The following is a 25,100-nucleotide window of genomic DNA, read 5'->3' as shown; positions in this document are numbered from 1 at the left end:
AAAATGGACCCTTGGAGCCCCGATTAGGGGCACCTGGGTGGCTCAGTTGGTTGAGCATCTGACTCTTGATTTTGGCTCAGGTCATGATCCCAGGGTCATGGGATTGAGCCCTGCATAAGGCTTTGTGTTGAGTGTGGAGCCTGCTTAAGATCCTCTCTCTCTCTTTTTGCCCCTCTCCCTGGCTTGTCTCTCTCGGTCTCAAAAAAAAAAAAAAAAAAAAAAAAATCCTACAGAATGAGAATATAACTGGATGAACCATGTAAAGATGGCCAACATTTAACCATTTCATTTCTGGTTAAAGATTTTCTGATCTATAAAACTGGTAACTTCTGTATGGATCAACCTAATACTAAATAATTAAAACAACAAAGAGAACTAAAAAAGAAATAAGACAGAAAGATGAAACAAAAACTGTCCAAATTATATTTATACTTCTCTCAACCTATTCAGTGGCTTAATGATTACAGATGAGAAAGGATCAATCTCAGTTCCCCTAATCTGTAAGATTCACTTCTGGGCATTACTTATTATTAGGTAAAAATGAGGTTTAAATGTGGATTTATTTAATTAACATATTATTTTAGTGCAGCTAATGTGGGTATGTATGTACCAATGTCATTCCAAAACAAATTTGAGGGCCTTTGACTCTTCTTTTACTCCTCTCATCTCTTATATTCAATCACTAAGTTCCAAAGATTCTATTATCTCTGAAACTTCTCAAATAATATCTTTCTTTATCCCTTCTGCCACTGCTCTGATCCAAGTCACGATCATCTCTTGCCTAACTCACTAACAGGTTTTGCTTCAATTAGTCTTACTCCATTCTAATTCAAGTAACTGGAATGACCATTCTATAATAGTAACACAAATAACAGCAGTAACTAAGCAATAATTTATACTTACTATGGGTTATAAATTGTACCTAATGTTTTGTCTAAGTTCATTCTAACAACTCTACAAATAAGGTACAATTATCCTCTCATTTTACAGATAAGGAAACACAAGTCTAATGTTAAACTGCCCAATGTCAATGGCTTAAATATAGTATAACTGGGATTTGAATCAAGACAATTTGGCTTCAGACATATACTCCAATCCACTTTGCATACTGCCTTCTAAATGTGAATATGATTTGTCTGCTTAAAATGCTTCAATGACTTTCTACTGCCAGAAATCTCAAATATGACTTATTTAAGCTTTCGAAGATCTGGCCCCTACCTATGTTTTCTGGCCTTATTTCCTTTCACACTCTATGAAATTGCCAAGCTCTCTCACACCCCTGGGCACATGCTTTCCCATTGATTTTTAACATCACACATGCCACGAAGCACCCTATCCCAGCCCAACAATCCCCTTCTTTGGTAATTTCTGAACAAGAGACCTTTTCAAATCCTTAGATGAGAAGTCCTTGTCATGTGCCACACAACAATATGTATTTTCTCTTCTGTAACTCTCATACAACTTTACTGTAATTGGTTAGTTAATTGTTTGTTTCCCTCATTAAACCATAGTCTTTCCCAAACAGGGAGCAGGTATATTTTATTCTTGGCATATCCATGAAGCCTAGCACAAGGCTGACATCAAGCAGGCTTTCAAAGGTATTTATGGCTGACTAAACAACAAATGCCTAATAAGACAACAGGCAATTCTGAATGAAGATCTTTCAAGTAAAGCCCTAGTGTGGTAACAGTTTAATTCACCTATTTATTAGGTCGATGCATATGAAATTGCCTATATGTAGATCAAAAATTATCAAAAATCAGGTATTTTAATATGATCAAGCCTATTATGTTTCCAGTCTTATAATTCAGGAAACCTTTAGAACTCCCTGGGCAGATATGACTTACAGAAACTCACTACAGAAGACATGATATTACAGAGATAGGATATAGAGACCTGAAATTATTTTCATAAATACCAATTTGAAGAACATGTATCTTAGTCCATTCAGGTTGCTATAGCAAAAATACCAGACTGAATAACTTATAAACAACAGAAATTTAGCACAGTTCTGGAGACTAGGAAGTTCAAAATCAAGGTGTTGGCAGATTTGGCATCCCATCAGGATCCACGGTCATCTTCACTATGTCCTTATAAGGCAGAAGGGGCAAGGGAGGTAACTGGGGTCATTTTGATAAAGATACTAATCTCATTCATGAGAGCTGCTCTCTTTTGACCTAGTTATCTCCCAAAGGCCCACCTCCAAATACCATTACATTGTAGGGGTTATGAGTTCAACACATGAAATTTAGGGGGATACATTCAGTCTATAGCAGACCTACTACAGCAACTGCTATGTGGGAGCACACAATATAGTTTTAAAAGTCTACTCAAAACCTATTTTCCTATAGAAGCAGACAGCAGGAGTACTCGGCTGTGAAACAGAATCATGGGCTATTTTGGGAGGCAGGATTCAAACATGCTATATATCTAATTTTCCAGCATGTTCAAGCTAAAAGGAAAATCAACCATTTACTTTAGCAAACTTATTTAAGAGAAGAGGAAGTGAATGGTCACAAGTCAAGAACTCATTTGAGTTCATATAAGCTAGTGGCAGAGCTGGAATAGTACTCAGGCTTCCTAACTCCAAGGCCAGTGTTCTTTTTGCTAAATTGACTTCCTTTTCATTCTAGGTTCTAAGGCTATATATTATTGAATCTTTCACTACTGCCAAGTCTACCAAAGATATTTTCAATTAAAACCAAAACAATCTGCATAATAATGGAATTTTAATTAGACATTTAAATTAAATTTCCAGACTGGTAAAATGTGGCTGTGCCTCTAGGACCTCCCTTGGACAAACAATTAAAAATGTAAAGAATGGTTACATGGACTTTTTATTAATTTAGATTTTGGATACAAACTTGAAATTCATAGCAAAAGATTCTTATAACAAAAGTTTATCAATAAAACCACTAGAGAAAATAAAGCAAACAGGTTTCAGAAAACACAAGGCTGAGTGGTTATAAAAGGAATGAGAAACATAAGGAAGCAATTTTGACATAAATTTCTGCTACTAAGCAAACTAAATAAATAAATAAATAAATAGAGAGTCAATAGCATAAAAGGTTAAAAATAATCAAAAGAAAGAAGGGCCAGAAGTGGATTCTGGAAGTTGGAGACCAGAAAGTGTCTCCTTTTCCCTCCATTGTCAACTGCAGTTTGATTCACCAGACCCAAACAGCTCAGTCTTACAACTTGAGAATTTACAAAAAAGCGCCATGGGAGTCCCTATGGATTACCTATTAAGGTTCCTCCCCAATGTGTCTGACAAGTTCTATCTAGAGATCAAGATTGAGGAGCCTTTGGTCAAAGGCCAGAACAAATAGAAAACAAAGAATCTAAGAGTATTTGGTCTGCAGAAATTTATTCCATGAAGCCAAGGATAGTTGATAGATTATATATCTATTCCACTACAAATCTGTAAAAATCACATTAAATGCTAAAAAAGAAAAAAAAAACACTTCTTAATAAAATTTAGTAGACATTCCTAATAAAATCTCAAAGCCAGAGATGGAAGAAAATCACTTAAATACAATAAAACCTACAGGAGCGCCTGGGTAGCTCAGTCAGTTGAGCATCCAACTTGGGCTCAGTTCATCGTTTCACAGTTCATGGGTTTGAGCCCGGTGTTGGGCTTTGTGCTGACAGCATGGAGCCTACTTCAGATTCTTTGTCTCCTCCTCTCTCTGCCCCTCCCCTCCTCACTTTCTCTCAAAAAATAAACATTAAAAACTTTTTAAAATAAAAAATAGGGGCACCTGGGTGGCTCAGTTGGTTAAACGTCCAACTTTAGCTCAGGTCATGATCTCATGGTTCGTGTGAGTTTGAGCCCTGTATTGGGCTCTATGCTAATAACTCAGAGCCTGGAGCCTGCTTCAAATTCTGTGTCTCCCCCTCTCTCTACTCCTCCCCTGCTTGCACTCTCTCTTAAAAATAAACAAAAAAAATTTAAGTGAAAAAAATAAAAATTAAGACTTACCAAAGAAATGAACAGTATGCTTTCCAAAAAATAAAAAAAAAACTAAAGCCACCTTAAGTAAAATCAGGAACTAGATAAGGATGCTAGTTATCATCATCATCATTTAACACTGTCTTGATGTTTCTAACATACAAAGAAAACCAAACAGTCTGCATGAACAGTGAAAAAAAGCAACTGTTTTTGCTGCTGATATTACTGCATACCTGAAAATCTCAAAAGATGCTAGAATCCAATTAGGGGAACTAATAAAAATATCAAGAGGCAGATGGATAGAGAATTAAAAAAAAACAATGTCTATTCTCTATTGTAGCAATTAGGTCCTTGAAATAGAAATCAGAAGGAAAAAAAAATACTCCATTTGCAACAGCAAGAATGCTCTAGGATAATTCTTAGGAATAAATTTAACAAAAAAGGCACAAGACATATATATGAAGGCAACTCTAAAGCCTTTAACAGACATAAAATAAGACCTAAACAAGTGGTAAGACATACCATCTCTTAGATATAAAGACACTATAACAATGTAACTTATAGCCTAAATTAATATGTAAAATAAATAAAATTCAAATTAGAATCCTTATATAACCTTACAGGGAGGCACTGGTGGTAAGACTGGAGAAAATGATTTTAAGAGTTATATGGAAGATTAAATATATGAAAGAACAGATAAGAAAAAAATACGGAATAAGAAACAGTGAAGAAAGATTTGAAAAAAGATAACTCAAAGCCTCTTAAACCAAAGCAGTAATGGTATAGGGACACACAAACTGATCAATAAGCAGAAAAATCTAGAACTCAATCCCAGTATATATGAGAATTTAAGATCTAACAAAGATGGCAGTTCTATCCAGCAGGAAAATGGGAGTAGCACAATTGGTTATCCATCTGGGAGAAAGTAAAACTGGGCCGCTATCATATGCCATGTACAAAAATAAATTCCAGATGGATTAAAGATATAAATATATAACATATACAATAAAAATCTTGCAAGAAAATCTCAGAAATTGCATTTACAGACTCAGAGGTGGGAGAGACCTTAACCAAGACACACTTTTCTACATAAAAATTGAAAATGTTTTGTAAGGCATGAAACCATCAGTAAAGTCAATAAAGAATTAAAGTTTTAGAGAGATATTTATAAAGAAGATAAAGGATTAATAAACATAATAGAGTACAGAGTTCTTTTTTTGGGTAAATGATTTTTTTTTTAAGTTTATTTATTTATTTTGAGAGAGAGTGAGCACAAGCTGGGGAAGGACAGAGAGAGAGAGAGAGGGAGAGAAAGAGAATCCCAAGCAGGTTCTGTGCTTGATCCCATGAGCTGACCATGACTTCAGCAGAAATCAAGAGTCAGATGCTTAATCAACTGAGCCACACTTGCACCCTGATAATTTTTATCTTATCTAAGTGATCTTCTTCCATCTCTGGTTTTGAGAATATATGTTTAAAAAAGACGAAGAGGTAATTCACAGAAGACTAAATTGCTTGCATTTACCAGTAGTCAGAGATCTGCAAACTAAAGATATGCTGGTATCACTTACATCCACTGACAGCAGAAAATTAAATAGTTACTGATAACTAATACTGTTTGGGATATGGGTTAACAGGTACTTTGCTACACCGCTGGTGAACTATAAACTGCAACAGCCTTTTCGAAAATCAAGCTGGACGTAAGTAAATTAAATATAAAAATTAAATAATCACTTAAAAAAACATGTCACCCTTTGATCCAGCAATCACACTCCTGAGACTCTTCCATAAAAAGAAGAGATTTAGAACGTGTTTAAGTATGTTTAGTAAAACATCATTTAGAGGCTAAAATCTGGAAGCAAAGTAAATGCCTACCAATAGAAGAGTAACTGAATAAAAAACTACACATAAAAACAAATGTGTTCATGTGTCTACAGGAAATTCTGTGTAAGTACATACATGGCTGTATAAAAAAATTTTAAGTTCAAGGATAGACAAGTAGGGAGAATGGAAAAGAACCAGCTTTAGAGTCATCTCTGAGTTCAAATTCTGCCTCTATCATTTACTATGTGAATGATTATAAGCAAATTACTAAGCTTCACTGAACCTCTGTTTCTTCATTTCTAAAATGGAAATAGTAATTACCACTTCACAGGGATTTTCTTTGGATTTATGACATAACGGTTATAAAGTGTTTAATTCAGCATGTGACATATGTGCTCAAAAAGGGCAGCTACTACTACTATTTTTCCCTTCTTGAGATGAAAAAAAAAAATCTGAAGTTCTCACTTTAAAAAAACTTAAAACCTAAAAAATAAAGAACTTTAAAAAAAAAAAAAGGGAGAAGAGTGCCCTCAAACTCCACTGCTTTTAGAAATAAGAAACACCTTGGGGCGCCTGGGTGGCTCAGGCGTTTAGGCGTCCAACTCTTGGTTTCAGCTCAGGTCATGATCTCATGGTTCATGGGTTAGAGCCCCGTGTCGGGCTCTGTGCTGACAGTATGGAGCCTGCTTGGGATTCTGTCTCCCTTTCTCTCTGCCCTTCTCCTGCTTGCACACGCGCGCTCTCTTTCTCTTTCTCAAAATAAATAAATAAACATTAAAAAAATTTTTAGAAATAAGAAACACCTTCAAAATACACACATACCTATGTATTTTCTATTGCTGAAAGGTAACCTGTCCCTGGATTACAAAAGTCACATGGGAAAAACCCTACATATATCCCCTTATAAGACAAGCTTGATAATTAAAGCAAGGTGACGACAAAGATGTTCATCAATTCTATTTGCAAGGTAATGTTTTGGGGGGCTTCATTCTATAAATCTAGTCACTGTTTCCTGCCATAAATTTACTCTATGAAGAAGCAAAACAAAACAAAACACCTCCAAAGTAATATTACATGCGAAATTTAAGAACATGAAGCATATACCTGGCAAAGAACCCATGTCCAGAATAAATTAAAAACTCCTAGAATTAGTAATATATAAATATATATATACACACACATATATACATGTAAATATTATTGTCTATATACATATATTAACACATATAAACTTTGCTTTTTTAGTCCATTTGGACCGCTATAACAAAATACCACAGACAGGATGGCTTAAAAACAGCAGAAACTTATTGCTTACAGTTTTGGAGGCTAGAAATCCAAGATCAGGGTGCCAACATGGTCAGGATCTGAGGAAGGCCCTCTCCTTCACTGCAGACTGGTGACTTCTTGCTGTGCCCTCAAATGATGGAAGGTGGTAAGGGATCTTTCTAGAGCTTCTTTCATAAGGGCACTATTTGCTATCATGAGAGCTCTGTCCTCATGACCTAATCACCTCTCAAAAGCTTTACCTCCATCTTAAAAAAATTTTTTAGTGTATTTTTTATTTAAAAAAAGTTTTCTTTAATGTTAATTTATTTTTGAGAGAGAGAGACAGAGCACGAGTAGGGGAGGGGCAGAGAGGGAGACACAGAATCAGAAGCAGGCTCCAGGCTCTGAGGTGTCAGCACAGAGCCCAACATGAGATGCTTGAACTCACAAACCGCAAGATCATGACCTGAGCTGAAGTCAGATGCTTAACTGACTGAGCCACCCAGGTGCCCCGCATTTTTTTAAAGAGAGAGAGAGAGAGAGAGAGAGAGAGAGAGAGAGAGAGAGAGCGTGCGCACATGCAGGTGAGTGGGAGAGACGGGCAGAAGGAGAGAGAGAGAATCTCAAGCAGTCTCCATGCTTAGTGTGGAACCTGACGTCAAAACCAAGAGTCGGACACTCAGTATACTGAGCCACCCAGGTGCCCCTCAAAGGCTCTACCTTCTGATACCATCACTTTGGAAATTAAATTTCACCACATGAATTTTGAGGGAGACAAGCATTCACACCATAACATTTGCTAAATGCAAGAATGTTCATAGCAGGTTTGTTCACAATGGCTAAAACTGGAAAAGAACAAAGCAAAACCAAATACCTATAATAGCAGAATAGATTTTTTTCAAGTGAGCTTTATTTCTACAATGGAATACTCTCTGCAATTAAAAAAATGAAAACAAAAAGAGAAAGACGGGCTCCTGATACACTCCCAAATTAGATGAACAAAAGAAGTCCCACTCAAACGGGTATGAGTTGCATTATTGTATGATTGCATTTAAATGAAGTTTAAGAATAATCAAAACTATGGCACAGAAACAGACACTCAGATCAATGGAACAGAATAGGAAACCCAGAAATAGACCCATAAACATATGGCCAACTAATCTTTGACAAAGCAGGAAAGAATATCCAATGGAAAAAAGACAGTCTCTTCAGCAAGTGGTGCTGGGAAAACTGGACATGCAGAAAAATGAACCTGGACCACTTTCTTACATCATACACAAAAAAAACCTGAAAATGGATGAAAGACCTCAATGTAAGACAGGAAACCATCAAAATGCTTGAGGAGAAAGCAGGCAAAAACCTCTTTGACCTTGGCTGCAGCAACTTCTTACTCAACAAGTCTCCGGAGGCAAGGGAAACAAAAGCAAAAATGAACTATCGGGACCTCATCAAAATAAAAAGTTTCTGCACAGCGAAGGAAACAATCAGCAAAACTAAAAGGCAACTGATGGAATGGGAGAAGGTATTTGCAAACGATGTATCAGATAAAGGGTTACTATCCGAAATCTGTAAAGAACTTATCAAACTCAACACCCAAAAAAACAATCCAGTGAAGAAACGGACAAAAGACATGAATGGACACTTCTCCAAAGAAGACATTCAGATGGCCAACCGACACATGAAAAAATGCTCAACGTCACTCATCATCAGGAAAATACAAATAAAGCCACAATGAGATACCACCTCACACCTGTCAGAATGGCTAACATTAACAACTCATGCAACAACAGATGTTGGCAAGGATGTGGAGAAAGAGGCTCTCTTTTGCATTGTTGGTGGGAATGCAAGCTGGTGCAGCCACTCTGGAAAACAGTATGGAGGTTCCTCAAAAAATTAAAAATAGAACTACCCTACGACCCAGCAACTGCACTACTAGGTATTTATCCAAGGGATACAGGTACGCTGTTCTGAAGGAGCACATGCACCCCAGTGTTTACAGGAGCACTATCAAAAATAGCCAAAGTATGGAAAGAGCCCAAATGTCCTTCGACTGATGAATAGATAAAGAAGATGTGGTATATATATATACAATGGAGTATTACTCGGCAATCAATAGGTTTCACCTCCTAGCTCCTGCACTGTGGTTTTGACAGGCACTCAATTAATGCTGTCTGAATAGTTACAGCAACAATGGAAAAAAATCAGAATATTAGTTCTTGAAAGAAAAAACATCTGTCTAGAAATAAAATGAGAAGAACACGAATATTGTCATCAAATAAAAGTCATTTTCTGGTAAGAGGTCCAATTTCATGTTCAAATGTTGTTCTTCCCCATAAGGTTTTTTTACAGTAAGAGTTTTATGGAGATATTATTCACTGAAGGTTTTAATATATTTTTAAAAGAAGTCCCACCTTTTGTCATACTAAAAAATTCTTAGGTATTATTCAGGGTTCTGAGCAATTCATTCATAACCCAGGTTTGGGAATGGAGAAACTGCTTTCCAAAGAGAAATACTTCAAGAGTGTGAGAAAATAAAAACAAAAATTAAAACCAATGAGATGGGCACAAAGGCATGAAGCATCACTTAATATTGAAGAAAATTAAATTCTTGTATGCTGTTCAAGAATAGTTTTTGTTGTTTTGCTTGCAAAACCTTAAGGAATGCATGAACTTGAGAGGGAATACTATAAAAAATGAGAATTCTTCATTTTAGAGGAATGAGCTAAAAGGGACTCCAGTATAAGAGAATAAAAATCATGTTCTTCCTATTGTAGAAACTAGAACTAGGCCTTACCTAGAAAAAGCACATTTCTGTGAAGTGTGAAAACAATTAAAATAAACAAAAGACAGTGTTTCATATTGCATGGCACAAATGATCTGACTGAACATGCAATTATGGTCAAAAAGGATTTAGATACACAATGAACAGAGGCCATCCTCTGCCTCAAGGTGAAGTCAGTCAAGGAAGAAAAACCTTTTTCCTTTTCTTTTTGTGCCAACACTAGAAACAACTTTTAGGCTGTTGTATAAAATTGAAATCAAATAGCCACAATAATCTTTTCATAACAAATTTCTAAAAGGATTAAATGCTGAGGCTGAATTATCAGCCCCTTACCTTTGTAATGAGAATTCGGTATTTTTCTACCAGGTGGTCATTGTTGTGACAACCTGCTAGCAGTTGCCAGACTTCTCCTCGCAGAGCTTCAGGAACACCACTTCTTACTAAGGACGATAACTGCTTTGGTCTCACACTCAAATTGAGATGCCTAAAAAGAAAGCCATAATCTGTAAGCACATTAAAGATTATCTAAAGAGTGTTTTTTTTTCTTTTTTAAGATCTTGTTTTTAAGTACTCTCTACACCCAACGTGGGGCTCAAACTCACAACCCCAAGATCAAGAGTTGTGCATTCCACCATCTGAACCAGCCAGGAGCCCCTAAAGAGTATTATTTTTATGAAAACTAAACTAAAAGGTTTTTAAAGACTTAATAAAGGTAACATACTAATAAAGAAAAAAAGTATTGAATTAGATGTGGCCAAGATAACTGTAAAAGATTGGGTGGAGGAAAGAATTGTGCAGCTAGACTGTTTTGTAAGTATCTTTAAATTACTGCTGTACTTAAAAAATTTTTTTTAATAAAAACCAAGGGGCGCCTGGGTGGCTCAGTCGGTTGAGCGTCCAACTTCGGCTCAGGTCATGATCTCGCAGTCTATGAGTTTGAGCCCCGCATCAGGCTCTGTGTTCACAGCTCAGAGTCTGGAGCCTCCTTCAGATTCTGTGTCTCCCTCTCTCTCTCTGCCCCTCCCCCGCTCATGCTCTGTCTCTCTCTCTGTCAAAAATTAATAAACATTAAAAAAGAATTTAAAAAAATCAAAACTGGGAACCATAGCTTTATGGTTGTGGCTTATATAACAAAAACACAGCAAAATTCTAATCACTGGACATATACCCAAAGATAAGGGCTTGGCCCTGCATCAAAATTCACAAGTGAATTAAATATTTATATGTTCTAAGTTAAAATAGTATTCTAAGTTAAAATAAATATTTAAATATAAAAATAAAACTTTCAGCGGCTTTTGTGATACCTTGCTTCAAGTAATATTTTTGAATGATTATGATGGATAAGGAAGTTTTGACTGTACTATTGTAACATCAAAATAAATTATTAAAGTCTTTGAGGTTCATTTATCTCATTTACAAAGTGGGGAAAATAAAACTTATCTTGAAATGTTGGTACCAATTTACAAAGCGGTTTGCATGAAATCTTATTCGATTCTCACAACCACCATGTGAGGTAGGTGGCTAGTATCTCCAGTTTTACAGGTGGAGAAAGAAGTTCAGGGAAGTTGATTAAATGACTTAGGTAGTCCTCAAACTCTAAGACCTATGAATGCGCTGATATCATAGCTGCTTTGTGATTTGAGAGCTACCAATACTGAGTCAGTAAAGCAGGACTCTGATGTGAAATGGCTCCTGTGACTATCAAATTTAAACAGTAAGTTACTGACACAAAATGACCACTCTCAAAATACAAAAAGGACTCAGATTTTTCTCAAAACGTTCCTAGAATTCTACAGAATAAGGCACAGTATGTTTAAAAATGGTTAATTCTGTGATGCTAGTACCCTAATGTAGTAGCTATAGACCATTCAACATAGTTTTGTCTTTGCTTGCGAAAAAAAATTATATAAAAGTTGAAGGGTTGGGGGCAGAAAGAACAAAAGCAGTTGTTACTTAATTTAAAGATTGATGCACTATGGTCTGTGCACCAAATGTGGCCCACTGCCTGTTTCTATAAATCAACTTTTGTGGAGACAGCCTTTTTTGTTTATGTATCATCTATGACTGCTTTTGCCCTATAACAGCAGAGTTGAGTGGTTGTGAGAGAAATTACTGCACCACAAAGCCTAATATTTATGACCTATATGTATCTATGGCCTAAATATATATGACCTGGCCCTTTACAGAAACAATAAGCCTAACCCTAGGTTTATTTGCTAACCCTAGCTTAATTTATATTGGTAAATTATTTTCAGAATAATTTTGTCATTGATCATATTAACTTTATCTCAACATACTATTTTATACCAACATTAGTTATCTTCTGCACTAAGAGTCACGTTTAAATGAGCTTGGAGAGTTAGAGCTCAAATGTACTGCTGCTAATACTGCCACTAAAATCTAATGTGGAATTAAATAAACCGGCTTTAGGATCAGACTTGCCTGTGTTAAAAATTCTAGGCCTGCCATTTACTAACTAAAATTGCTGACTAAATCTCTGAGCCAGTTTCCTCATCTGCATAAATGGACACTAGTTCATAAGGTTGTTGTAACTGAAATAAAACACGGAACTTAGCACAATGCCTGGCATATGGTAAATTTATTAATTCTTACTACCATTGTTACTAGTACAACATCCATTATTTTTAATTTACAATAATCCTGAATGGCAATTTGAAAGACTTGTGTATTTTGTAAATGAAGAAAGAGACTCAGAAGAGTTAAGTGACTTGCCCAAGACCATACAGCTTGGAAGTAAAAGAGGTTGGATTTGAAGCCAGGTCTACTAGGCTCTAAAACTCCACAATATCGCCATGTCTCCTATGATGGAAAAAAGTGATGAAATGAATTAAAGAAAAAGACTGCATTATCATTTCTGAAGATATGACCCAAACCAGCAAAACAGTTTTAAACGCCCTAAACAAAAATGTAAACTCAGTTAATATATTTGAGGAAATGGGACAAGGACGTAATTTAAAAAATTCAAAAACTGAAGAAACAAAACTTGTTAACAAAACAAATTCCAAACAACTGTATAAAACGCTGCTGAGTTCGTCCAATAAAACCTAGAGTCTAAATGCTGTATCTAAATGATTTTAAATACAGTGTTATGTAACCATGTCAAGATTCAATTACATTTCTATTTTAGAGCAGAAACCTTTTTCTTCAGATGAAATGCCTGCCAGCAGCAGTCCAAACACTCCAAATTCACTGAACTGAAAATATAATTGTGACGAGAGCATCAGCAGGTCTGTCTCCTGACTGCTAAAGGAATATCAAATATAAATGAGAACTATATCCCAGGGGGGCTTTTGCAGAGTTCATTTATTAAAAGCACTTGTGTAAAGACAAACCATGCTTTGGTTTGCATTCTCCTCCTGTACACATTTGACATTTCCCAATGTGGAGCACGTTTCACCAGAAGTGTAAAGCTCTCGCACTGTGAGAGATGTGAGAGAGCTAGAAGCAGATGATGCCCATTTGTAGTCCCATTCCTTAAGGACACGGAAGATTTTTTAAATGCCGAAACATGGTTTTCTAAGAACAGAGTGAAAGGCTTCAACAGTTAAATTTTCTGAGAAAATCAGACCCCAAAGTAACAGGTCCACGGGGAACTCACATGACAATTCTAACAACCAGAAAGTCAGAAATTAGAGAAGTGCTCACATCACTCTTGAAGCTTTTTTTCCCAGCATATACTGGCATCCTACAGAGAGGAAAAAGGAACTACATAAATGTCTCACCAACCTGACTTACCAGAGTGTCTCTGGTCTCATTAATAAATACCTGAAATTAGTGTGTCCTTTTTAGACAGTCTACAGGATAGTGCTTAACAATGTTGTCAAGCTATCTCTTGAGCACAGAATTTCTCTTGACAAGAAATTCCTGAATCTTCCAAGTGTTCGTAGGAAAAGTAATTGTTAGAGCAGTCAATGTATACAGCACATTCAAAACACTCTGCTGTACATAACACAGATAAGGAAAAATCCCACCTGAGGCCTCTACTGTGGCTCTATGCATTGTGTAAGCATCCTCCAAACTTCCCTGATAAAGGTGTACTGTCTTAATTGTTGTGTATTATCTTTGTCAGTGGTTCCTAAGTGCATCAATAAAAAGGCCATCTTTCTTGATTTATTCCTTTCATATATTCCGTGTCTGGAATAATGTTTTCTGCAGCAATGAGAATTTATTAGGTTTCTGATATTCTGAAAGTTGATTGCAGATATTCACTACTTACCCTTAAAACGGCTAAAAACAGAGATTCTAGAATACAAACCTCATATTTTGGTTTCTATGATACGTTCCAGAATTGAATAGTTCCAAAATTGAATACTGTAGTTAAGGGAGGATATCCTACCCAGAAAATGAGAATTACAGATGAAAAGGAGAACTATTCTAACTTACCATTTTGATAGCAGTTCTCCCCATGTTTCAAGAATTTTTCCTGCACATTCTTTGGATACATCACCAAATCCACTCAAGAGGGGTTCATCATTATCTTTAATAAAACACACAGAAAAGGATAACAAAAGTGGCTATGCTAGCCAGAAGAATGAATGGAAACATAACAGTCAAATTTGAAAGATTTTACTGGGAGGATGAAGTCATAATTTCTTTTAGCATATAAATGTAAATACAAAGAAAATGAAAATGGTCCTAGGTAGAATGTTGCTGTGATCTCTTTATTTCTTTAGCTTTCCATAGAGGTCCACATTATGTCAACTGAGGAAAAGAGCCATTTAATTATAAAATGGTAAAACTCAAATTATGGTATCTTCTTTTTCCTCTTCCAAAGCAAACAGCTTTATCTATAAAAATATGTACCAGTCTTATTTACAACAGTTAAAAAAAATTTACAAACCACCTAAGTGTCCAACGGGAGTAGAGCAGAGAGTGGCTAAATAAATTATGATACATGATGTTTACAATGTGATTACACACTGACATGTGTTTACATTAATAATCTGGCAAAATGCCACATAAAGTAAAAATATCAAGAGCTGATAAGTCTTTGTTATGATCAAAATAGTCTGGAATAAATTATGCTAAGACATTAACAATTACTGTCTCTGAGTAACGGAGTTATGGTTTATTTCCCTCTTCCCCCTATGTTCTTATGACTAAATTTTCTACACTGACATACATTAATTTATAACAGAAAGCACAAAAATATCAAAAAGGATCAAAATGAATCATTTCAAACTGAACTCTAGTAATTAAGAAAAGTAAATTCAAATAAGAATTTAAAGACTATAAGATAGGAAGACAGTGAAAAAAAGGGACACTGATAAAGAAGGCCTGTGAAAGAATTTTTAGAAGTTATCATGAAGGGGGTGGGGGTGGGTGGGAAACATGGACTAAGACATTTACTTAACCAATCTTCTTTTGTTGGACGCTTAGGTAGTTTTCCATTTTTTGCTACAAATAGTGTCAGGATGAATATATCTCTTGCTTTCATTGGGTATGTGCCCAGAAGTGGATCCTGGGCTAAAATGCATAATTTTAAGGATTCTGTAACTTACTGACAAATTGCCTTCCAGAATGGCTCTACAATTTACATTTCCACTGTTGAGTACAATGGTACTTGCTTACATGTGTCCTCACCAATGCTATTTCTAAGATTTTTGGCCTAACCTGCCTAAACAAAGTTTATACCTGTAATGATACCTGTAATGATCTTTATACCTGTAATGATTACATCAGGAATTTGCATCTCAACTAGTGACAGCTCAGAAATCCATGATACTTATAACATCTGTACATTGTAATGCCTTAGACATTATCATCAGTTTTGATGGTAAGATAGCAAAGACGCAGACTGAGTGTAAGTGAGACCTCTTTGGGACAAATGGGAGGATCAATAAGGAAAAGATAAATGCTCAAGGGCACGAAGATAAACTTCCCCAACTTCATTATTTTGTCAGAATTCACCCTACTTTCTAAGGTCTCACGTAATTCTCCACTCATTCAAATATCAATATAATACAACTCTCTGGGGAATAGTAGCTATAAAAAATGTACTAAGATGTACAAGAGATGACAATTCCTTTAAAGAGATCAGGAATATCTGCCTTATCAAGTTGTCTTTTTCTGGTTTGGATGCTTTCAACATATGTGGACGGCAGTCTGAAATATGTGGTTACAACTCCATGTACCTAAGGCAGGGGTATGGGTAGAAAGGGAGCAGGCAACCTCAGATGCAGAATGTTGCTTCTGAACACCTCTCCTTTATATCTGCTGGCTTCCAGTCCTGGGAGCACCAATGTCCTATGGAATAAGGAGCCTCTCTACAGGACCATGGACATTTCTTTCCAGGGAGCAAACACATGACAACAGGATGGGTCTCCTTGGTCCATATATTATGTTAGAGGATTAAAAGATGGCATGTCTGCACAGCTTTCTTCAGCAACATGGTCCTGTCGTTAGTTTTTCACTATAGGAATGGATCGCAGTAGGGGTACCCATTCCACGAATATTTACTGAGCATCTATTACATACCAGGAATGGTGTTACACACTAGGGAAACAGCGTGGGCAAAAAAAAAGATACATGTTCTTCCTTCCCAGAGCTTGTGTTCTAGTGTTCCCTCTCTCATGGTCCGCCATTGGCCCTCATGTCTCCTAGTTAGCAACCGTCACTGGAGGTCCTCTGAACTCCTCAGTTATACTGAAAAATGTATGCCTGCTATAGATTACAACTAGATGTTAGACACGATATTATCCTTCAGTTGGGCCCAAATTTCTCTGTAACCGGTAAATACTCTTTAAAATGCACAGCATTCAGATTCAGCATTTGACCATTCTCTGGTTTCATAAAAATAGAGTGTCTTTCTCAGTTTATGGTGGGTTTTACTTTTATTGCTGAGTTTAAGGGTAGAAGAGTTCTCAAAACTATTACTTGCTCTTCCACCTTAAGCAGTGTTGACTTAGAAGGTAAACTACAAGTCTCAAGACTGCTAGTTATAGAGAAGTCTCAAACAGTGAGAACAATTCCACCCTTCCCAGCTTTAACACATGATTTAACTGGCTCTCAAGGCAGACTTTAAATTGTGTCTCTAACTTCTCCCAAAACAATACGTGTGCTTTCTTTGCACTTCAAAATGCTTTATGGGAACTAAATGCACAGAGATGATTACAGAATAGAGCTCAGACAGCTAACTCTCAGAACCAGATTAAGACCCTCTTTGCCAATTTCTAGCTGTGTGACCTTGGGCAAATTCATATTTCTGAGATTCCATTTCCTTACGTGCAAAATAAGGATAATAGTAAATCTTAGTTTTCAGAATTTTTGAGAGAATTACATAAACAAAGTATTATGTTACTTTAGAAACAAAGTACCACATATTAAGCACCTAGTACCAGGTGGTCATTAATATTAACAAATGCCTGTTGATTACTCACAGGAAAAGTGAAAGTTATAGGGAACAATGGGAATTGGAAAGTCAGGGCTTGCTCTAACTTGAAAAAAGTACATATAATCATAGGTATGTATCAATCATTCTCGCCAGCCACCTCTAGGCCTTTGTTAATGCAATTTCTGAGCCAGAAGTGCCCAAACCAGCCCATTTATTCTCCTTGCACCTTAAGAGTCCCAGCTCCAAAACTACTCTTCACGATGCCTTACATCTCCCCACAATGAAAAATGGATTCTCCTGTATGAATTTCCAGAACACTCCATATGAACCTCACACAGACACATGCTTCATATGACTTTCTATCATAACCAGTCTTTTCCTCTTAAAAATAATGTCCTGGTACAAAATTATCAGTTAGAAAATGCCTCCCAAACTTTTACTTTTCCTGTGCTCCTTCTTTCCACTTCTCACTTCTACATAGTAGCTTTTAACAGAGACTAACAGACTGACAGATTACTTAATGGATATAACCATGGGGGGTGAGGGTGGGAGAAAAAAAAAAAAAAGAACTGGTTGATTACCAGTGTGAAATCCAATAATGTATAAACATAAATTTGTATATTTAAATACATGTATTTTGTGAAAGGATCATGTGTGGAAGCCACATTTTGGCAAATGAAACTGTCCCTCTAAAATAAATCAGCAGAGATAGGAACACGTATTCAGGTAGAATCTATGTCACATGTGCTCTAAAAATGTGCTAATACACTAAGATAGCATAGGCAGACTCTTTAAAAAAGCACTGACCATAAATCTCATTTTTTCCAAACTGATACAATTATCTTAAAGAATGTCCTATATTCACCATTTTTGAATTTCCCATACTCCTTTGCATATAGTACACTCTCATACGCATTGAAAGAATTCCAAATGCTACGTCACATTATCAATTCCCTGACAAAATGATAATGGTTTGCATGGTTTGCCACCCCAAAATAGAAATTAAGGTCTCCCTACAATTTACCTTCCTCTTCATCATCTTCTGGAGGAGAAGGTATCATGGAACTCTGAGATCCAGACTGTGGCAGGCGAATTGAGGGACTGGCTGTAGTTTTCCTCCTCTCTCTTTCTGATTCACTTTCCAAGCACACAACTTCATATAAAGTATCAGTATTGTTCTTTCTTTCCTTCTGCTTTATCTTGAAGATGAAAAAATATTATTTACTAAGTGGTAAAATTATTTTTTAATTGAGCACTACACTTCTGATTTCATATAGGATGTGAGAATAAAAAGGTATCACTTTGAATGTCTACACTAAATGTAACCTTTTCTAAACAGAAAAATACATGTTTGGATTTAAAAACCCATAGGAAAATAGGTTATTTACTGGGCGGGACTCTTGCTCTGCAATTTTATTGTCTTCATACTGTATCATCATATATGCAATTGCCAATATCTAGTAAGCGTTAACCATCTATAGCTTCCTTGTTACTTTAAGGTGTCCTTTAAAGTTTCCTATATGAAACTATCCATCAAAAAAATGTTTAAAAATATTTTAGGGGCGCCTGGGTGGCTCAATAAGTTAAGCATCCAATTTGTGATTTCAGCTCAGGTCATGATCTCATGGTCCTGAGTCTGAGCCCCGTGTTGGGCTCTGTGCTGACAGTGTGGAGACTGCTTGGTAGGATTCTCTCTTTCAAAATCAACAAACAAAAAAAAATTCTAGGGGTGCCTGGGTAGCTCAGTTGGTTAAGCTTCCAACTTCGGCTCAGGTCATGATCTCACAGCTTGTGAGTTTGAGCTCCCCATCGGGCTCTGTGCTGACACCTCAGAGCCTTGAGCTTGCTTCGTTTTCTGGGTCTCCATCTCTCTCTGCTCCTCCCCCGCTTGCACTCATTTGCTCGCTCTCTCTCTCTAAAATAAACAAACATTAAAACAAAAATTTTTTTTTAATTCTAAAACAAACTTTAGGACTAAGAGAGTCCTCTTATTTCCATGTTTCTTCCCACTCCTTTAGCTTATTAATTAAAGCACTGTAGGAACTTTTCTTCCAGTGAAAGCTACAACTGGGGGGGAGGGTAAAGGTGGGCAACAAAAAAAAGAGATTAATTCACAAAAATCTTATATCTCAAATTAGTTTGTATTTTGAGGCAAACGTATAGCAGTTTGAACTCACCTAAATTAAAAATTAAGGACAGAGAATATAAAACTTTGCCAGTACCAAATTTAAACATATTAATAGTCCACATTACAGACAGTTTTAAGGAGAAGGAGGAGGGAAAAAGTGAAATACAAAGCAGGAAGAAAAGGCAGAACTGTAGGGAAAGATACAAAGATAACTCACAAGGTGGCTACACCAATGAGAAAGATGTACAAGCATAAAGTAAAAATACAGAAAGGGGATTAAAAGGTTCATAAGGTACGGAAATGCCTGCTTAACATAGAAGTCAGTAAAATTTTCTGTAAAGGGCCGAAGAATAAATATTTTAGTCTCTGGGGACCACTAGTCTGTGGCAACTATTCAACTCTACCGTTATGGTACAAAAGCACCCACAAATACTGAGTAAGGTGACCATGGCTGCATTCCAAAGAAACTTTATGAAAACAAAGGCCAGGCCAGACTTGACCCATGGACTGTAGTTTGACAACTTTGTTTTAACAGGTCTACCTAAGGATTATTTAATTTTCTAGATGAATAAACAATTTTGACTTAGCTAGTTACTATTAATTAAAAACCCAGACTCTGGGAAGTTATATATTAGCCTACAAATTTGTATCTGGTAGATGGGCAAATGATTTCTGCCCAGTAGAAAAGATAACCCAAAGTTAATCTATAAGACATTAACCAGTTTTGTTTCTAACCTAGCAATCTTGTTGTAATACTTTTTTTTTTAAAGAAGCACTATATAAACTCAAGTTCCTCAAATACATAAAGCCAGTTTTACCATCTTACTGGTTCTCTCGTTACTTAATGAACCGAACTAAAATCTATGACACATGTTCAGTCTAAATTTCTAATTATTTTTAAGTATTATACTTTGATAGGGAATAGGATTTTTTTTGATTTGTTACAAATTACTATCTGAAACATTACTTAAATACTACATAAAAAAGTTCAAAGATCAATAGCTCTTTACCTTTAAAAAAAATTTCTCAGAGACTATATAAATGTGATAACCATTGCAGTTCACCTAGAAACTCTTCTGTGAATAACACTGACCAGACCAACACTGCCCTTTGAAGTCAGATAAACATAGTCATGAACTGAACCTTGCTTATAAGTCAAGAATTCCAGCTATTAAAATGATACTCATTATTGAAGCTGGGAAATAATATGTGGGGGTTTATTACACTATTATTTTTATTTCTGTGTATGTTTGAATTTTCTGTAATAAAAAGCTTTTAAAAAAGCACTCTTGTGGGGCGCCTGGGTGGCGCAGTCGGTTAAGCGTCCGACTTCAGCCAGGTCACGATCTCGCGGTCCGTGAGTTCGAGCCCCGCGTCGGGCTCTGGGCTGATGGCTCAGAGCCTGGAGCCTGTTTCCGATTCTGTGTCTCCCTCTCTCTCTGCCCCTCGCCCGTTCATGCTCTGTCTCTCTCTGTCCCAAAAATAAATAAACGTTGAAAAAAAAAAAAAAGTTTAAAAAAGCACTCTTGTAAGAAAAACACAGACTTGAATAAATGGAACACTATCACATGTTCTCAGGTAAGATGACTAAACATCATAAAGATGTCAATTCTCTTCAGTAAAAATACCTATCCTTTTTTTCTAGAGCTACAGAATTTGAATCTAAAGTTTACATGAAAAATAAACAAAATCCACAAAAGAACTGGGGAGGGAGGGCAGCCCTATCAGATATTAAAACATATAAAGTCTACATAATTTAAAGGGTGATATTGGTGCATGAGTAACCTAAAAACCCCATAGAACATAAAAACCATAATGAAGAGAACATAATAAAACACAGTAAACATAACATTAAAAAAGTGTATGGTCATTTGGAAAAACATTAAATCAGATTTATACTTTACATCATATAACAGAATAAAATACTAATGAATCAGAGCTCTAAAAGTAGAAAAATGAAACCATATAAGTAATAGAAGAAAATGCGTAAATTTCTTTATTATTGGGTGTATGGAAAGCATTTCTAATTATAACTTAAAAGCCAGAAGCTTTAAAGGAAAAATTCGATGAATTCAAATACAGGAAAAGAAACTATACAGTCAAAAAGCTGAAAAGATTCATCATAACTTAAGTCAAGTGACAAACCAGAACAAATGTTTGCAACTTATATCTCAAAGGGTTAATCTCTCAACTACAGAAAGAGCTTCTAACAACTAAGAGAAAAAAGGCCAAAACCAAAAAGCAAAAAATATGAAGAGACAGTTCAGAGAACAGGAAAGTAAAATCAATCCTAAACATATGAAAAATGCTGGTTTTCATTCATCAAAGGATAAATTAAAACTACCATCAGATCCTTAAGTTTGACAATATACTCATGACAAACATATGGAGAAACAGGTATTCTCATATCCTGCTCATCTCTGATTACAACTGTGAGAGAGGAGAATTTGGCAAATATGACAAAATTACATACGCAAAATTATGTCATGTGCTAATGAGTATACTAATAAAAATTTCCTCTAAGATGCAGTTTCATAAAATCAAAACAACATATGATACAAGGTTCTATACTGCAACATTATTTGGAATAGCAAATGATTTTAAAAAATCCATCAATAGAGGACAATTTAAAAATCAGAGATCATGGAGCGTCTGGGTGGCTCAGTCAGTTGAGTGTCTGACTTTGGCTCAGGTCATGGTCTCACAGTTCGTAGGTTCGAGCCCTGCATCAGGCTCTGTACTGACAGCTTGAAGCCTTGAGCCTCTTTGGATTCTGTATCTCCCTCTCTCTCTGCCCCTCCCCCCCCCCAAAAATGAATAAATGTTAAAAATCAAAGATCATGATTCACCCGAACAACACAGTACCATGTAGTCATTAAGAATGAGGAAGATCTCTGTGAACTACTGTGGAATGATCATCAGGATATATTAAAAAAGCAAGGTGTAGAACAGTACATGTTAGTTTTTGTTTAAAAAGGAAGTTAAAAATATGTAGGAGTATTTCATTATTTTCACAAAAAGAAACTTTGGAAAGATAACCCAGAAACCAGTAATAATGGTTACTTATGGGATTGGGTGGAGAAACAGATGAATGTAAATATGACTGCTGAGTACATTTTTACATAATTTTGACTTTTGTACCATTATATTTAAATATTCAAAAAAAAATAAATTAAACCAAAAAGGTAAAAAAATACCCAACAACCCCAAACTGAAAATATGGAAACCAATGAACCTAACTATATGTCAAGTGGTAACATAAATGAGAAAAAAAATTCCAATTAACTTCTGAACCTGTGTTCAGAAACTGATTTCATAATCTTACTAGAATAGTTCAAAGGGAAAAAATAGTTCAATAAAATCTTAAACTTCACTCAATAGTTTTATTATTAATTGGAGCACTGATTTCTTTTTGAAATGAATATCAACAAATGGGAATTTGAAACTGTGTGGACTCAAATAATTTCATATTATATACATCTATTTTTATGTAATACATAGGTATTACAGTTACATTAATAGATATTTCTCCCAAAATTTATGCATCTATAGAAAAGTTCAGAATATACTAAATATTCTGAAAACCTTTTCATTTAAGAGGTTACATAGTGATTTTTATATACGGATATTAAAATATAGGTTTTATTTACAATAGTAAAAAACTTGTACACAATGCAAGTTGTACACAAATCGCAGTTTAACACAAGCTAGATTTTAGAAATGGTGCAAGTTTACGGGCGCCTGGGTGGCTCAGTCAGTTGGCCATCTGACTTCGGCTCAGGTCATGATCTCATGGTCCGTGAGTTCTAGCCCCATGTCGGGCTCTGAGCTGACATTCCATGTCTCCCTCTCTGCCCCCCCCTGTTCATGCTCTGTCTCTATCTCAAAAATAAACATTAAAACAAAAATTAAAAAAAAATGGTGCACATTTATTAATGAATGCTTAATTACCTCATCAGTAAATTTATTAATATATAAGCTTGTCCTCACTGAAATTTTATAACTAAAATCTATATTTCAAAAACACATTCAATAAATAGTACCTTTTTTTTAACATTTTGCAAGTTTTTGATTTGTAAAATTAAAATATTTTGTTATAAATTTGCTAGGAATAATAAATAAAAATCTGTATTAAGGGTATTTCCTGGAATACTGTTATTTTTTGAATTCTTCAATAAAGTAGGATAAAGCAAAGAATACATTACTATTACTGTAATTAAGAAGATACTCAATATTAGAAACATATATAAACGTAAAAGAAAAGAAGAAAACCCTGTAATATTAAATTACTATTGAAATTATGTGAATGAGCTTAACTGATTTAGGGAAGAATTATCAATGGATACTAAAATCATTAGTTAGAAAGTTGTAGAGAACTGGGTAGTTGGAAGTTGCCAAGAACCACCCCAAATTTATTTGCTAAATACAAAAAGAAAACTATTTTTACAAAGGAAAAATCCACTGGTCACCACCTAATCCCAGTGACACTTCCCAGGAATAATGGAATACTATGATATCACATGTCTCCTGATTTAGCAATTGAAGATCTCTACTATAGAGAGCATTTCCATATTTTTTATTTTGAGAGGTATAGTGGTTCAGTGCATATCCCTATATAAATACATACACATACACACACACACACACACTCCAAACAGAAATAATAGGCCCAGGTTTCCAGTACAGTTATGCTAATAACTTGTCTATATGATGTTGGCCAATGGAGACATCAGCTTCATTTATAAAATAATTTCATAAAAGATTTTAAGATCCCTGCAGTCTCTTTGGCAGTAAAATTCTGTAATTCTATAGTTCTAAGAATGCTTAGCTGGTCTTAACTTCACCTTATGATACTGATGGAATATTTAGTCTTCAGATTAGTTTCTTCCTCTTTTAGTAAATGATATCTAAAAATTAAAATCCAAGAAAACAATCATTCTTTCCTCACTAAATTTAAGTTTCTTCTCTGATATGATGCCACCTTAATATAATAAACCGCACAGTTGGGAAGACTTCCAGGCTACAGAGGAGTTACTGAGTCATCAGATAATTTTAGGGATAGGAGAAAGAATCAATTTTTAAGCATGTATTAAAAAAAAACATTTCTAGGGGCGCCTGGATGGCTCAGTCGGTTAAGTGTCTGACTTCAGCCTAGGTCACGATCTTGCCATTCCTGAGTTTGAGACCTGCGTTGGGCTCTGTTCTGATAGCTCGGAGCCCAAAGCCTGTTTCAGATTTTGTGTTTCCCCAGGTCTCTCTGCCCCTCCCCCACTCATTCTCTCTCTCTCCCTCGCTCTCTCTCTCAAGAATAAACATTTAAAAACAAAAAAACCAAAAAAACATTTCTATAATTATTTTCCCATACTGACAGCAATAAACAGAAACTATATGCTATATATTTAAAAAATTTGGTCGGCAGCATTGTTTCCTTTTCTGTCTGATGAGAACTGCAAAAGGGTTAAAATTTTAAATTCTGCTTAATTTAAGTAAGTTCTAAAAATGCTCTTAAAGAAAGACAAAGGGAGCATGTTCCTATGGAAAGAATCCTGAGACTCTTAGAAGGCCTGGGTATTCATTTTGTTCATACAATATTCCATAAAATATTTTACATCTTTGAATCTATAAAATGAAAATACTATTATCCTCACTGGATCACTATGAAAAGTATGTAAGACAGAAAAAAGCAAAGTTGCTAGTATAGTGACAGCTACAGTAGGCCCTCAACCACTATAGCTATTACTTTTTAATGCCACGAATGTAAAGGAGGAAATAAACTTAGTTTATGATGTTACAA

At 35.5% G+C, this 25,100-nt stretch overlaps 1 protein-coding gene across 1 annotated transcript in view; it reads right to left on the bottom strand.

The window, feature by feature from the left end:
• LOC115500153 (rab GTPase-activating protein 1-like) overlaps window positions 1-25,100 on the bottom strand; it is a 170,158-nt gene that overhangs the window by 80,901 nt on the left and 64,157 nt on the right. Inside the window, 3 exon segments of the mRNA XM_030294523.1 lie at window positions 10,158-10,308; window positions 14,229-14,322; window positions 18,203-18,377. Of these exon segments, the coding sequence (XP_030150383.1) occupies window positions 10,158-10,308; window positions 14,229-14,322; window positions 18,203-18,377 (420 nt within the window).

The sequence above is a fragment of the Lynx canadensis genome, chromosome D4 (assembly GCF_007474595.2).
Source record: "Lynx canadensis isolate LIC74 chromosome D4, mLynCan4.pri.v2, whole genome shotgun sequence".
Lineage (NCBI taxonomy): Eukaryota > Metazoa > Chordata > Mammalia > Carnivora > Felidae > Lynx > Lynx canadensis.
This window is presented reverse-complemented; position numbering and strand designations above follow the sequence as displayed.